We start from the raw sequence: 11,736 nt of genomic DNA, 5'->3' as shown, positions 1-11,736 counted from the left end.
TAATAATATGCCTATGCGTTTCCTTTATTTTACGCCTATGGAGCCGGGACTGCTGAAGCTTATATTATAATAATATAGTACAATGGTAAAATGAAAATAGTATGAGTCTATAACTTTTAGTAATATTTAATACCATTGACTAATGAAGATGGTGACCATAATACCAATTACCAGTCACTGGATATATCATTACATCAATATAATAATAAATATATTATTGATTATTATTGTAAAATTTATAAGTATGTATAAACAATTTACACCTTATTTACATAAAAAGAAACATGTGTTTAAATAATATAATAAATGCATTTACAGATAATACTTTGGATTCTGGTAATAATTGTCGTATGGTTGCTTGTACGGTTCCTCAGTTGCCTTTGGTTTTGGGGCGAATGGATTTTTTGCTGCGTCCGTGTTAAGTCTAAAAGTTAAAAATATATATATATATATAAGTAGGTATACCTTATAATATAACCCTTCTGCTAGTTTTAAAAAGTAATTGGAATAAATTTAATATTTTTTTTGAAATCGATGATGAAAAATTAAGATAATATGCTCACTCGTAATAATATGTCGCCTTGCTACAGTCTACGTTGTACCACCAATCGCAGGTAAATTCTTTTTGATTGAACAAAGTGCCGTTGGAGCACAAGAAAGACGCTCCCTGATGACCTTCACGACCGTCGTGACAGATATGGTAAGCCTAAAATATAGAAAATGTTATTAATCTGAAAAACTGAATAATGAGATCTTAGTTCTGAGGGGGGGGGGGTGAATTTCATATCCACAGAGGTAATGACGTTCAACCCCTCCCATTATTTCATATTGTAATAATGTATAGTGGTGGTAAAATACCCAAAGGGGAGTAATGTATAACAATCAATATGAGACATTAAATAAAAGTTAGCGTCCAGTTCCATTATACGACAAATAAAAATTTGATTCACAATCATTAATATACCTATCTAGATACTTGTATTTATTTTAATTTAAAATTGTTCAGTATTTACTATTTACATAACCAGTGGCGCCGAAGTCTAAAATTGTACCTATGACATTAGACTCCTCCGCATGAAATGTAGACAACCACCTATTTCGTATAATCACCTTACCATACACCAAGTATAGTTTTTTTGTTGACTATTAAACAAATTTTCATAAAATAACTATAGAATGACAAAGGTCACCCCTTGCCTACTAAAATCACCTATGACAATAATTGTCATAGGTAAATATATATATTCACGCCACTGTACACAACTGATCATTCTAATTATATTTGTTGCTCCTTACAACCTTACTGTACTCGTATAGTCGTATATTAAAATTTAATATGTCACTCGTATTTCGCGTAGATCAGTTCTGTCACGAAAAAACTACACACGCTGCACTTTGACGTAGAATGTAGATAATGATTTTTACATGCAATTAGAAAACATCGATTTTAAGAATTAAAATAGAGTAATTTATCCAATTAAAAAGTTGAGATACCTACCTATGTACTTTTGAATATATTTTTTTTAGTACAAAAAAAATTGCCATTGGTCTAATTTTTAATATGTTTTTGCATTTACTTTATAGTTTTTTTTATTATAAGTGCCATTGATTAATTATGCTTAATTATACCTATAATTAGTACAATAAGCCATTAACAGTTATAAAAAGTACTATTGATATTTTAGTATTTTTTTGTAATATATTTGTACGTTTTAAATAATTCTAATAAATAATTATCGATGAGCTATATTCGTTGGCAGATTGCACATGTATTAAATGTATATAATAACTTATAATGTATAATATATTAATATCTATGTATAAAATGTGTTAAAAATTATAAATTATAAATTTATGCTATAAATTTGTGGGCAAATGTAAACTGGGCCCGTGGTTACCTTTTTTGTAGTAAACTCGGCCCGGAAATTTTAAGTAGTGAAATAGGTCGATTGTAAACTCGGCCCGGACATTTTAGGTAATAAAATAGGTAGATTGTAAACTCGGCCGGAAAATTTAAGATAATAAAAAAGGTCCGGTTGTAAACTCGGCCCGATAATTTTGATCAATAATATATAATTATCACGACATAATTTTATCTGCAAATAATAAATAACGTACTTATCTATATCTTATCGTGAACAATATTTTGTTCGAATGCTAAAATATATTTAAACATTGAGACAAATAATTTCATTTTCGTATCGGACTTTTGAAACGACGTTTCACTAGTGTTTAGTGTTTACACAACCGTCACGATGGCAAGCATAGTTGAGTTCCAACGTGGAAAACCGCTATTTTTCCGCCTGATGTGTGGGCCTGTGCTTTAGTTGATACGCATTTAACAACCAATGCATGTGAATTATTTTATGCACATTTTAATGCAAGTTTCAATTCAACTCACCCCAATATATATTCTGTCATAGCCTAAATGCACCATTTCAGTTTCAAAACACAAAAACCAAAAAAAAAAAAGAATTATTGGAAAAAACACTTACAAAATATAAAAATAAGGAAATATCGGTGACTGAATACGTCAAACATATGGCTTTTCACTTCGAAAAATAAATTTATATTATAACCTATTATTAGTTATTATATTTTTACACATTTTACATTATTACATTTTACTTATATTTTTTTACAACATATGAAACATATTACTTAAATTTTTACACATGCAATTTTACATTTATATAACGCATTTCATACTATGAATAATAATATGAAAATGAAAATAATTTTTGGAGGATAATGAGAATCACCTCCTCGTGGTGTCCTCTGGGTAATGCTAAATGGTTCTCAAAAATATTATAAGTACATACGTATAATATTTTTATTCGGGCCGAGTTTACACGTCAATCGTTTTTACCTGAAAAAAATCCGGGCCGAGTTTACATGTCAATCGTTTTTACCTGTAAAAACCTCGGGCCGAGTTTACACCTAAATAATTTTTACCTGAAAAAAACTGGGGCCGAGTTTACAATAGACCTTTTGAATATTTTTTTTCCCCGGGCCGAGTTTACAATCGCCCAAATTTGTTGGGGTGAAATTTCACCTAAATATATTATAATAAAACCTCTTACAAATTATGGCACTAATTAGGTACAAAGTACAGATAGGTAGTATAATAGTAGAATATAATGATTATTTGTATCAGCGTTTTAATTAGGTAGAAGGTATTATTGTATTAATATAGATAGATGGAATGATGAGTATATAGTTTAGATGTTGCGTACTTGCGTCAACCTACCCATAAGTCTACAACTCACGTATTAAATGTAGCTGTTATAACTTATAATAGTAATTCTTTTGTTAAGACGAATTTGTTTAGTCATTGGCTTAAATTAATATTTATTACTTATAATATATTTATATATCATGACGTATGATTGCATAAAGTCAATATTTAAACATAACGAAGGAGAAGTTTAGAGAAAAAAAGGCAATAATACGATTATTCCGAAGTTAAATTGTTTGATATACTTTCCTTTTCAGTACTTACTTAGAAGACGTTCTCTTTTATTATTATCATAATAATATCAACAGTGCAATGCGTGACGATAAAAAGTTGCATTTCTTATTTCTCTACACTCTACAGGACTATCTCTATAATATGTTATTGCCAAATGCCAATTACCCAATATGTATAATTTATAATAATATAATGATATTGCCCATTGTGAGGCGGTTTTCTATTAGATGTGGGTCAAATGTAATTTTCGCATATCGAATAGGTACATATTATATTACGCGTATTTCTGTATATAAGAATGAAGTAAGTTTCGTGGAATGAGTCATGACGTCTTCATACAAACGGGTTTTCGACAATTTTGCAATGAAACACATTACTTATTAGTTTTTTTTTGTTAGTTAAACAAATTCGTTTTAATATAGGTACCTACTATTACTACTATTAAATTATTGTATTATATTGAAATCATCGCACGAAATTGTGAGCGCGCAAGACAATAATTAATGACATTACGTACATACCTATATACAATCCATTTGTAAATTGTATACCTAGTTGATCGTGGTGTAATTTAAATTGTAAGTACCTTCGACCTATACCATAGTCGTAAGTCGTAACTCGTTGAAATATTAAGTCAGATGTTCCCGTATATTTTACAATCAATAAGCCACTGTACCTGGCATCCGGTCTCCACATTGGCGTACATGCCGGGTGCGTACGGTACGTCTTTGCAATTAAAACTTGTCTCTGGCACCGCGTGGTAAATTGGGTAGTCTACTCCCGGTGTGCCTGGCACTTTACTCAGATCTTGGTGACTTTCGTCCTTGTGGTTCTGAGTGTATCCGTCGGAATAGCCGGAATACGCTTGTCTCTGTGAGCAGAAAAATAATAACACGATCAGTAGGTACAATGTTTAAAAATTAGAAACTAGCATTACTGGCTACTGTGCAGTGTTATTTTCTAACCATCAAGAAATTCTGTGTCGTGCAATTCCAATAAAATTACATATGAGTTTTCTCACTCTTTTTTGGAGTTTTATGGCGTTGTCAGCCGAATCCCATATTAAAAAAATTAATTTTTATTATATAATACTGACGTGAATGTCTGTTGAGTGAAGAGTTGAATGTTATCAGTAAAATATGCATATTATCTATAATGTATCTACATGACTGAATATAAAGTGCAATCTAAACGAAGTACCGTAAAAAATGGCTGACCTATAAAAATGACATATCTTACCCATGATGCAGCTTTTGTACTATATAATATATGCCATATGGGCACTTGACTGTATCTTTTGGTTTTATATTGTACTTGGTAGGTACATTTAACATTTTTAATTAACGACACGTGTGTCATGTGTATATGTGAATTCATATACTGAAAATCAACGTTGAGCTTAAAAAACATATAATCATACCGATATAACATGTATCCAGGTTATATAATTAAACTAATTAATTAATTAATTACCTAAACTACCGAAAGCTAGTATTAAATGTAAAATAATACGATACAGGTATATAAATGCACGTTTTACCTGTTTCAGAGCTCCAGTGTTGCAACTGCAGCATATCGCGACTACCGCTACAACAGCGATTATCGTTTTGAAAGACATTTTGATTCCGCACAGCGTTCAAAATATTCGTGTACTTAAAAAGTGTTATTATACGGTAGATATCACAATTGTATCCTGCGATTTTCTGCTATTGATTTTGTGTTTTGGCGTTCGATTTTAATATTATTATACTATTTATGTTCTCGGTGTGTACACGAAAAACGGCTAGACACGACTGTGTCCATGTGCGCTCGTCAAGTCACGGTCCCGACGGAGAGACGTTCGTATATTATATCATTACCTCCTAACCCAAGACTTATCCGACGCTATTCTGCCGCAGCAGCAGCGGGAAAGGTCTTGCGACATGCGTTACGCGTGATGTAAACATTGGTGTCGGCCTCTGAAAAAAGGTGTATAATATGAGTTTGTGTGTGTGTGTTTGTCGTATGACCATGTACGGGTTTTTTTTATTCCTTCGGCGATTGTTGTTACATACTATTATTATATACCTATTTAATTTATTAAAATAATATTATTATATAAATATATATATTTGGTTTAGTGATACGTACTACGTACACGTTTGACTGGGGTCGGGATGTCGTGCGTGTGAATCGAATACTTCTAACCAGCTATATAATATATTATATGCGATACGCCCATGATAATAATATAGGTATAGTATTATGAGATGAAATATAATTTTATATCATATTATTATGTAACGCGTGACGTGCATATTATATATATTATAATGTATGTTTAGAATATTGCAGCTGAGTATAGATTATAGAAGTATAGCTATAGACTACATCAATATACAAACATAGGTAGGTACATTAATCATTACACAATACTTGATGGAAAAATATTTACAAAATAACTGGAAATATAGTTAAACTATACTAAGAATTAGATTAACTTTATTGTACAGGTAGTTAAATAATCATATCTTTATAAGCTAAATCATACCTGTTTCAACGGAACTATGAAGGTAAGTGCTGGTATACTGGTTAGGTATCACAAAAATTAACGAATTAATTTAAGTTAAGAATTCTTAAAAATTTTTCTTTTTAAATTTAAGATTTGAAAATGTAATACAACATTCCTCATAGGTTGTCTACTTTTATCAAAAAAAAAAAAATGTCTACAAGCAAATCAAATTAAATTTTTATGAGCGTTTGAAGTTCATATTTTTACAAGATTGGATATTCACTCGATTTTTCATGAAGCGATTTTGTTATTTTATTGTAAATCAAAAACGAATAACTGTAGATACCTACATGAAAATATCACTGAATATTATTTTATATTCTCATTTTCCATACAACATCAAATTTTGAAAATATTTTTACTTTTTTTGAGCTGTTTACGAGGATTGTCAATTTTCAATTTTTTTGGTTTTTTTTCTATAATTGTCAATAAAATGTTATTTGTTGGCTTAAAAAGCCTGAAAATTTAATACAAAGCTCTAATATATTGCTTAGATGACAGTTGAAAAATATTAAAAATACATAGGCACAACTTTTTTTTATAAGCATTTAAGGTTGGAATTTTGACAAAATCATCAAATTTAAAATGTAATAATTATTTTGTAGTTAAACATTTATATTTTATGTTCAACTTTTATAGCTAAGGATTCAAAATTTAAAACAAGGTTCCACGTAAATAGGTTATATTATATAAATTAATTACTTTATTCACTATAATATCATCAAATATACTTAGTAATATCAGAATATCTTCGCTTAGAATCGTTTTTCTTATACAATGATATTATATCATTGAATTCAAATTTAACTCCATCCATTACAGTAACCCACTTTTTACCTACTGTACAGCAGAGCGACACCCACTTGCCTACTTGACCATCTTTTTTAAATACTATGTTATAAGACGAGCGAGGTGAACATACAAAAGACAATATTATTTACTGAATACCTATTGAATACAATGGAAAATTTTTGAATCGATGTTATCGTGTAAATTATACGATATACCTATTAAATAATTCCTTGAAAAATAATTAGGTAGATGTTCTGATAAAAGAAAATGTGCGTTATACCATTGTCCTATTCTGGGGTTTTATACAATCGTCCATCAGTGAAACGTTTCAAAATAATGTTCAAAAAATACATTGTTTTTATTCTAGATTCTGAGTGGAGCGATGAATGTATTTATTTTACTATAATGTATTTGTAATTGAATGTTATTCATTTTCTTCCCATCTTATCTTGGAATTAAATAAAATGATCAGCTAAAACCATACGTGTTACCAAGGTATACGGTATAGTTTATCTGTATTAATGCTATTAGTTTTTTTTAATCTGAAAAACTTACAATCAGTATTTTAACCACAATATCTAAGTAAAATATAGGATAATTAATAATTATTACATAATAATTAATAAATAATAAATAACATAAAAATAACGCGATGGTGAAGGAAACTATTCTTTAATACATTCTTTGAGGGCAGCATTTGATTAGTATTAATTTTAAACTAAAAAAAGGTGGATAAGTGGATGTCACTCTGCTGTACAGTAGGTTACAAGTGGGTCACTGTAATGGATGGTGTTAAATTTGAATTCAATGATATAATATCATTGTATAAGAAAAACGATTCTGAGCGAAAACGGTCAGTCAGCCTATGATTTTACCAAGTATATTTGATGATATTATTGTGAATAAAGTAATTTATATATAACCTATTTACGTGGAGCCTTGTTTTAAATTTTCAATCCTTAGCCATAAAAGTTAAACATTTTATACATTTTTAACTACAAAATAATTAATAAATTATAAATTTGATAAATGTTGTCAAAATTTGAACTTTAAATGCTTATAAAAAAAAATTGTGCCTATGTATTTTTAATATTTTTCAACTGCTATTAGAACGATATATCAGGAGCCTTATATTAAATATTCACGCTTTTTTACCCAACAAATAGAATTTTATTGATATTTATAGAAAAAAAAACTAAAAAAATTGAAAACTGACAATGTCCGTAAACAGCTCGAATAGAGTCAAAATATTTTCAAAATTTTATAAAATGCTAATATAAACATTCAGTTAAATTTTCAAGTATCTACAGTAATTCGTTTTATAATAAATTACAATAAAACAAGAAAATTGTTACATGAGAAATCGAGTGAATATCAAATGTTGTAAAAATATAAATTTCAGACGCTCATAAAGATTTAATCTAAGTTTCTTGTAGACATTTTTTTTTTGATAAAGGTAGACAAACTTATGACTAATCTAATATTACATTTTCAAATCTTAGATTTAAAAAGAAAAATTTTTATGAATTCTCAACTCAAAATAATTTGCTAATTTTCGTGATTTTTCAGTATTTTGTCAAAATTTGAACTTTAAATGCTTATCAATAAAAACCGTGACTAAGGATTTTAAATTTTTTTCATTTGCCTTTGAAACAATAACCTAGGAGCCTTCTATTAAATTTTCAAGCTTTTTTACTCAACAGATAAAATTTTATTGATATTTATAGAAAAAAAAACAAAAAAAATGGAAACTGAAAATGTCCGTAAACAGTTCAAAAAGAGTCAAAATATTTTCAAAATTGTATAGTGTATAGAAAATGCTAATATAAACATTTAGTCAACATTTCATGTCCCTACGGTCATTTGTTTTAGAGTTACACCAAAAACCAAAATCGATTTTCTCAAAAACAGATTTTGCGTAAAAATTCCCGTTTTTCCTTAATTTTTCTTTTGTTTTTCACGTCGCTTTTGAAAACTACTGGGAAATTTTTACTTTTGACCTCCCCAAGTAACAACTAGATTCACTTTACTATCAGAAAAGTTACTGTTGAAGAAAATCCAAGCACTTTTACTGTCTTAAAAGATGATGACAGACAAAAAAATATAAAAAATATTTTAAAAAAAACACACATCATTGTAAAATCAATACATTCATCGCTTCGCTCAGAATCTAATATTATTGTCTATTGATCTCCGTATGGTAAATATTCAATATTACAATGATATAAACATTATGCATGTATATCATTAAGCATAACAGAGTATTATTAGTATTAAGTGTCTAAATTGATTAATGAATAATGAAATAAAAAATGAATTAATATATAAAATAATATAAGCCTATTTTCGTGAATTCGTGACATAATGGTTTTAATCTATGATTTATCATAATTCTTTGAACAATTACTGATTAAGTAGTTGTAAATAAATCAAACTTCCAAAAAGTTAATCGAGACCGAATATCCAGAACTATTGGAATACTTACTACTGCTAAAATTACTGTATACCTAGTACAAATGAATAATTATTAAACTTGTAATATATTAGCTGGGCTTAGCCTCACCAATATTAAAATTAGCCCCTCTAAAAATGTATATATTTTAATTTAAGTATTAAATCTTTCATTAGTTATCTAATATTTTAATCTACATTATTCAGTAAACGATGTTTGGAAAAATTATTTTCTAAGCTTTAAACAACTATTAGGTAATTAATTGTTCCTCTGTTTTCCTATAGTATCCAGATATCGGATCCACCCATAGAACATAATATCGTCGTGTCTGTCCGTTAGTTACCAGTTAATAGTTACAATTGTTACGCTATTAAGATAAGTATATAATTATTGTCCGCGGTTACGATTGTTTGTATATACCTTTACTAATTAAGTTTTTATAACGGTTCTATTCAAAGTAAATTCATACTAGTCATTAGTCAATATTAAACAAATAGGTAACAGAATATAAAGATCACCAAATTATTATTTTAATATTGTACCTACATAAATGGGATTATATAGCTTAATGAGTTAAAATTAAATTTAAATTTAAAATACGTTTGGAAAACGGGAATTGAGCACACTTTTTAAAAATTTAAAATCAACATATAACAATAATAATTAATATACTAATATACTTATTCCCGAGACAAAAGCTTATAAAGATCTTGTTTAAAATATATTACATTATTCGTTTCTATGTCACGCAGTATATTATTTTTTTCTGTGTAATTGTTATATACAATGAACATTATACGAATAATTCATTATAATATTCTAAAAGTAATAACGCACTTCTCATAATGTACACATAATACTATATTAATACATATTATATATTATATTAAGATAGTAAATATATCTATTAATATGTCGAATATCGCTGCACTTGCAGTACAGAATACATCGTCCGAAGTTGAGATTCGCTCACCGTCCGCTGAATCGATCGCGACGTACCGAGTTTTTGACGAGCTAAGAAATGGCCTGACCCGCAAAATCATGTCGGCAAGTCGCGGTGATTTCGCCGGTCCGGCGTCCCGCAGGCGATACAGTTCAATGCCGAACATCGCGGTGCAGACTGCTTCTGTGGGTGATGCATCCGATATCGGGTATCCGGGTTGCCGTCTCGACGCAAGAGCCGACATCATCGACAGATCCACCGTCTGTGGGCTACTCGATGCAAACTGTTTCGGTCGAGGCAATAATGACACATGTTGCCACTGAAGTCAAGATCGAGACGCCACCCGCTCGTCGCCGCTGCAGGTTCGGCCGGGCCCAAGCGGACGTGCAGCAGTCAAGCCGTGCAGATCTCGCGGATCCGTCGATACGCCGTTCTAGTTCGATGCCGAACATCGCAATTCGCAGTGCGGTTCACTTCGGCCGACATCGAGTACGTCCCGGTGCGAGTTTCGATCGTGACGTTAGAGTTTGAAAACAACCAAACTAAACCTCATCGTGCAAACAGCAGTGCACTCGAGTTTGCTGCAGGGCGCAAACCTGTGTGATGCGACAGGGTCGGTATAGCCGCCACACAGTGGGACAAATCTCTGCAGATCTTGGACAAACTGACAAATTATTACGTACTGAATCATATTAATATCTATCAATACAATTACAATGTATATTAATTAAGAAATAAATATTAATATTTATTTTTTCTATTATTATATGATACACGTATTGACGTTGTCCTTATCACGGAAATACACATATCTTCATACCAAGTTACAAGATAATAAAAGCTAATCACCCTGACAATACAGCGCATGGTGGTGTTTCAATATTAAATATAATATATAATATTTTATTAAAAATTCAATCCACTTCCAACCACTTACCAATTACTGTTACAATTATATACAATCGTGTACTATAATAATTAAACTAAATAACATATCCATTACTGTAGGTGCTTTTTATTCTCCTCCACGCCACAATATCTCGAATGCTACATTTGCATTTTACTTCAATACAATTACAAATAATTTTACCATAAGTGGCGACTTTAATGCTAAACACAATGCTTGGGGTTTTCGCTCAAATAACCCACGTGGCATCGTCTTACATAATTTTGTCAAGACAAATAATTTCAATGTACTCTCTCTACCTGACCCTACCTATTGGCCATCTTCCCCTACAAAAAAACCCGATATTTTAGATATATTTATCACCAACATTCCGAGCAATCTACACTGCAGCCTAATTAAAAATATTTTAGATCTAAATTCTGATCACTCGTCTGTGTTACTCAATGTGTTCGTTACCGTCCATGAACGAATTGAACCGCCTAGACTTTTTCCCTTCTTGAATTTCAAAACATCCTTAACCAACGAATCAATCTAAAAGTGAAACTTAAGTCGAATCCTGATATTGACGGTTAATAATTTAACTATGAAAATACAATCAGCTGCTTGGGAAGCCACCAAG

General features: G+C 30.1%; 1 protein-coding gene across 1 annotated transcript; it reads right to left on the bottom strand.

Annotated features, from left to right (window-relative positions):
• Positions 1–200: 200 nt before the first annotated feature.
• LOC132943245 (U-scoloptoxin(01)-Cw1a-like) lies at positions 201–5,385 on the bottom strand. The gene is made up of 4 exons (XM_061012136.1): positions 5,013–5,385; positions 4,149–4,343; positions 564–706; positions 201–424 (listed from the first exon to the last, which is right to left on the bottom strand). The coding sequence occupies exons 1-4, from the start codon at positions 5,088–5,090 to the stop codon at positions 313–315; spliced, it is 528 nt and encodes a 175-aa protein (XP_060868119.1). The 5' UTR covers positions 5,091–5,385; the 3' UTR covers positions 201–312.
• Between the last annotated feature and the right edge of the window lie 6,351 nt (positions 5,386–11,736).

The sequence above is a fragment of the Metopolophium dirhodum genome, chromosome 4 (assembly GCF_019925205.1).
Source record: "Metopolophium dirhodum isolate CAU chromosome 4, ASM1992520v1, whole genome shotgun sequence".
In the NCBI taxonomy this organism is placed as follows: domain Eukaryota; kingdom Metazoa; phylum Arthropoda; class Insecta; order Hemiptera; family Aphididae; genus Metopolophium; species Metopolophium dirhodum.
The sequence above is the reverse complement of the archived record's forward strand: the minus strand, read 5'-3'. Positions and strand labels throughout refer to the sequence as shown.

Bases quoted from the DNA above. Each gene is read 5' to 3' on its own strand.
- LOC132943245 (XM_061012136.1), bottom strand. From the start codon at position 5,090: ATGTCTTTCAAAACGATAATCGCTGTTGTAGCGGTAGTCGCGATATGC. The intron at 4,344-5,012 runs GTAAAACGTGCA...TTCTGCTCACAG, and splicing joins ACACTGGAGCTCTGAAACAG to AGACAAGCGTATTCCGGCTA. The intron at 425-563 runs GTGAGCATATTA...TTTAACTTTTAG, and splicing joins AAGGCGACATATTATTACGA to ACTTAACACGGACGCAGCAA.